A 5,183-nucleotide genomic window follows, 5' to 3' on the forward strand; every position below is an offset into this window, starting at 1 on the left:
TGGAACTCCCGAGTTTCAACACTGAGGTTAAGGCAAACCCGCTACCTGCTGGTCCCTCCCCAGTGTCTGTAGCACAAACCATGCCGGGCGAAATAGATTGCCAAGCTTCCAAGCCACCAACCCAGACACCTGAAACTGGTTTCACACTGGAGAGCCAGGGACGTTTGGGGTTGGAAGAAATTGGAAGTGGCTAAAACCTCAGGCGCAGTGAGGGCTAAAGAGGCTAACACCAAAGGTGCTGGCTGGGGGGAGGGGAGGCACTGTGCGGTAGAGGCTTCAGGAGCGCTCAGCTCTGCACAGATCGCGGATGCCCCACAAGGCATCTCTCTCATACATCCGTGACAGGACCTTGGCTCACACTCCAACTTAAGAAAGCAGGATACCCAGAGATCAGCTCCACTCCGCTAGAATAGACGGTTTTTATCTGATCAGCCAATTAGGTCCATCCGCCCCGGCTCCAGCCTTCCTATCGCTGCGGTGGAACCCAAGGTACCACTGGCATGTCCAAAAGATGCACCGGTATCCCACGTGCGGACCAAACTCCACGGAGAACTAAAGGGGGACCAAATGCCAGAGAGGAAACCACAGACATCGGAGACAAGGGCTTTGGTACAGCCTGCTAGGATCATGACGAACAATGCCCGAGACCTTGTGCGCCGTCCCTCCCCAGGGCACTCTCACCATTTGTAGCCTCGGCCTCGCTTGAACTTGAGGGTTAGCACTGTCTCCAGAACCAGCAAGACGTTGAGCAGGGCCAGCAGCCAGTAACGGTGTTCTTCCTTCACCCAGGTCACTCTCCAGACGGCGACCAGGGAATGCAAGAGGAACAGCAGCCGGGTGACCAGGGCCTTGAGCAAGACCAGCCCCTCCATTCTGTCCTTGCGCTCTGCCAGCCCGGCGCCTGCGCCCTACCGACCCCGTGGGCAGCACCCTGTGTCCACCTCAGCTCAGGAGCGGGACAGCCCTGGGACTGCGACTGCCGGCTGAGTTCTTGCTCACACTCCCCGCGCAAGACTCCAGTAGGACAGGAGAGTGCCGCTTGCCCCGCCCCTCCAACTTCCAGAGAACTCTTCAAAGACAGAATCCAAAGCCAGCTTCTCCTGGCGGCTGGGCTCTGCAGGCAACTGGGACTGCACCACCCAGGCTCCCTCGGGTGTTATTCTTCAGCACAGCCTATCCTCCTGAGGATGCTGGGGGCCAGCTTCAGTCCCTGCCCTCTCCCCCACCCCCGGGACCCCTGGGAGTCCGTACGAACGCCCTCCACCCTACTCCAAGGAGGTGGAGGTGGGCTAATGGATAAGGCACTGCTGCCCGACTGAAAATGGGAAAGGGGGCACAGCTCTCTTCTCAATTTGCTTTTCTCCCAAAGTGTTCCCTAGATCGCTCCCACATTCAGAGGAGCACAACCGGCCCTCGCGATGACTCGAAGCTGGAACTCTGGAGAACCAAAAGAATCTGCTATCCAAGCAGTTTTAGAACTGAAGGGTTTTTTTTTCTTTTGTTTTCTTGGGGTTTATTCCCCCCCCCCCCCCAAAGTTTGAATGATTGAAAGATCCCCGGCCCCACGGGCGGGTCGACAGTCTGCTTTTCCCAGCATCCCATTCAGAGCATGGGTAACCACGGTGTACTTATTCTTAGCCGGTGGCTCCTGGTCTACGGGAGGTTGGAGGCAGGAGGATTGCTGTGAATTCTAGGCCAGCCTGAGCTACTGTGTGAAACCATAATTCGAAAACATTAAAGGAAGGTGGCAGTTTTAGCTTAATCTTAGAGTTCTTATTTAGCATGGGGGAGGGGCGAGAGTGCCTGGGGGAGGGGAGGAGAAGGGTAGTGATCTTTATGAGTATGTGAGGTAGAACTTCGGGAATCTAGAATTCTTTAGATGAAGATTTGTGAATTAGTTTCCCATCATCAGAGCCAAAGAAAGAACTGAAGTTAGGGCTTCAAAGCCCTGTGTGGATTTTGTTTCTTTGTTTTCTGTCCTCCGGGCTTTTATCATTATTTGTTTTGCAGTTTTTTTTTTAATGGATTCAATATCTCAGTGAAATATAGGTAGAAAAGCTACGCTTGTAAGTTGAAAGGCTATACAGCTAGGAGAGACGATTGTAAAAATCGAAGTGAACTAAGTTATTGAAATGTTGCCAGGTTTACCTAGGGCCTTCAAAGCTCTGTGCCACTAATTCCCTCTTTGTTTGGTTACAAAGAGAGTTTACAAAACTATAGTCCTAGCTCTGTAAAGCAGTGCTCCCTTGTCCAGACAAGTAACCAAAATAAAAGTTTACAAGGGGATATTATCAAAGAGCCATAGAAAGCACCCATAGGGGCATAGATGGAGATTATAGCCAGGACTATGGTTGGCATTGCTCTTTATTGACAAGGAAAGAGAGAGCCACCTAAGCACTCCTAAGACCTGTCAAAGGCTTCAGCAAAAAAAAAAAACCAAGCTAATCCCCCTGGAGCCAAATAACTTGGATTTACTATCCTTTCCTGGAGAAAGACACTCCATGGAAAGTAGGCTGGGGTTAGTAAGAGTGTTAGAAAACTCTTTAAATGTCAGGATGACTTATTAGAAAGCATCTGGGCTTGATTTAGGTGGTCTTTGAGCTCAAAGACCATGGGGCTTTAGATTGAATGCTCTAGAGAGGGGATTGGCTGTCTTGCTGAGCCTAACTTAGAGAAGGGCAGTGCTTGGTCATTTGTAGCTTGAATAATTTGTTTTGACTGTGCTCACATCTGAGGGTAAAAGGACACTCCTTGTATTCTGATCTACAGGAACCCAGAATTTGTCTTCTCTGGTATGAGATTTGCTTTGTTTAAGAGGAAGGTGCTAAGGAGTAGCAGACAGAGACACATTGTCTCTCACTGACAGGAACTTCTCTGTCCTCCAGGCATCCCGGCAAGGACTCTCCAGAAAGGGCATAAAACAAGGGGGATTCAATGTCTTCTAAACATTTTTCTGGGTTCTAATTAGTCTGGATCTGAAAGACAAAAATTGTCATTAAAGACACTTTACAAGTTTTCTTTCTTTTCTTCTACATCTATCTAAATAGGAAAGGGGCTTTGAGAAATATCTGGAGACCTCCAATAATATTTCTAAATGCATAAAAACACTAAGCAACTTAAAACGTCCACAGGGCTTGACGTCCTTTTTGTATCAGCTGGGGTTATCCACAAAAAGCAACCACCATCTCCCATTGGCTCCCCTGTAGTGGTCAGCAGAACCTTTCCAAATGCAAAGTGAATACCGTTCTTTGTTCTTTCTCAGACTTCTTTTTTAAAGTACTGTGATATGGGTTTCAAGGGAGAGCCTTTCCCCAGCTCGAGTAAAGGGAGTAACTGCTGGGAGGAACGAATATTCTAAAGTAGTGGTAGACTCCGAGGAAACCAAAAATGGAGGGTGAGCACGGTAGACAAGCTGTGGACTTGAGCAGCATCCGTCTTCTCAGAGTTGCAGGTCATGGACCACTGCCCAGCAACTCTGACCTTGTTGGCTTCCAGCCAAATGTTTCAAGTCGGAACGGGATTCTATTCGCTTCCTTTAACGCTAGATACCAGGACTCATGGCTTGTGTCTGGAACATTCCCCTAGAGGTTCATATAGTTGATGGTATTGCTGAGTGTCTCTGACTTAGATGATGGTTTGATTTGTGTATGAACTCTTGACTGGGTAGAGCCCTGGAAGATAGTAGCGATGGTAGAAACTTGGGTCTGATTTGAAGATGTGTCATAGGATACGAGATTAAAAGTGTATCTTGTCCCTACTCCCTGTTTCCTGACACCTATGGATGAGTGACATGAACTTGCTTTACTCTGGTTTCATCATGGTATTCTTGTCATGGATTTGAAGTCAGTTGTGAAATAATGAAAGCAATGAAACCACGGAGCCAAAATACATTGTTCCTCCTTTATGTAGTTCAAGTTGAATAGCTTGGTACAGTGAGGATATAGTCACTCACCAGGTCACATCACCAGCCACCATATAGACTACCAGTTGACTACAGTTCAGTCACTTTCCCCAATCCTTACACAATGAGTCCTTTAGTGCCGCTTTCTGGGTCCTCCAACATGGGATTCTGGGTAAGAGCTGTTTAAGCAGTCCACGGAGTAGAGGACAGCAGGTATGTTGGCTGACACATGTAGAACTGTTCCTAGCTGTGTTTACATGCTAACATAGAATACTTGCCATGGTACAGGTATCCCTGCCACGTTCTGCCTTCACCCTGGTGTGGGATTGTGAAGACATCTGTGTGTTTATGATACAGTCCAAGGTTACATCTCCATCCAGAGGTTACCAAAGGGAGAGGTTGCTCTCCGAAGTCACATTCCTCTGGAGTGGTAATTTCCATTCCTCCCTTAACTTCCTGTGCATACTATTTAGATATCATTTCGATACATAAATGTGTGCCGGCATGTGCAAGACAATGACAGAAAAAGTCAATTACTATCTAATGGTGCACACCTATTTCCCCAGAGGAAATAGTTTCAATCAACACTATCTATTGATACTTTTTCTGGTGGCTAGAGTGACACTTTTAAAATATATTTTATATTCTTCCAGTTCAGCTGAGTCTAAATTCTGGTTTTTCTTTGGTTATTTCTCTGTTACATTTACTGCCTTCTAGAATGTGACCACAGTTAGATTTAGATTTACCTGATGTACCTAAGGAGAGAAAAATTGAGGGATTTCTGTATGGAATTAGTCTGTAGTGTGCTTTCATGATTACTGACTGAAATAACCCAGCCCAGTCCACTCTGAGTCGTGCTATCCCTGGACAGGTGGGCCTTGGCTGTCTAAGAAAGACAGCCGAGTAATCCAGGGTAAGCAAATCACTAAGTAGGGTTACTCCATGATCTCTGCTTCAGTTCCTGTCTTGAGTTCCTGCCTGGGTTTCTCTCCATGGACTGTGTATAACCTGGAAGCCAAATAAAGCCTTTCCCCCACAGGAGACACTAGTGTTGCTCAGTGTTTCATCATGGCAACAAAAACCAAACTGGACAAGTGTCTTCTTTTGTTTGTCTTTTCATCTATACCCTGATGGTGTTTCTGAACATGTCTACCTTTGTCTTTTGACTATTATTAAGCTACAGCATTGAAATCTGTCAACTTATTTCAATTTGTGAAAAGCTATTTAGTCCTGAATTGATATCTTATTTTTCACACCAGCTTACTCTTGCTCGGCGTAGACT

At 46.9% G+C, this 5,183-nt stretch overlaps 1 protein-coding gene across 1 annotated transcript in view; it reads right to left on the reverse strand.

The window, feature by feature from the left end:
* Positions 1–872, reverse strand: part of Tmem26 (transmembrane protein 26) — a 46,257-nt gene extending 45,385 nt beyond the window's left edge. The window contains exon 1 of the mRNA XM_028780287.1: positions 682–872. Within this exon, the coding sequence (XP_028636120.1) occupies positions 682–872 (191 nt within the window). The remainder of the gene's footprint in view (positions 1–681) is intronic.
* Positions 873–5,183: the final 4,311 nt, after the last annotated feature.

This window comes from Grammomys surdaster, unplaced genomic scaffold (genome assembly GCF_004785775.1).
Source record: "Grammomys surdaster isolate TR1022 unplaced genomic scaffold, NIH_TR_1.0 367, whole genome shotgun sequence".
In the NCBI taxonomy this organism is placed as follows: Eukaryota; Metazoa; Chordata; class Mammalia; order Rodentia; family Muridae; genus Grammomys; species Grammomys surdaster.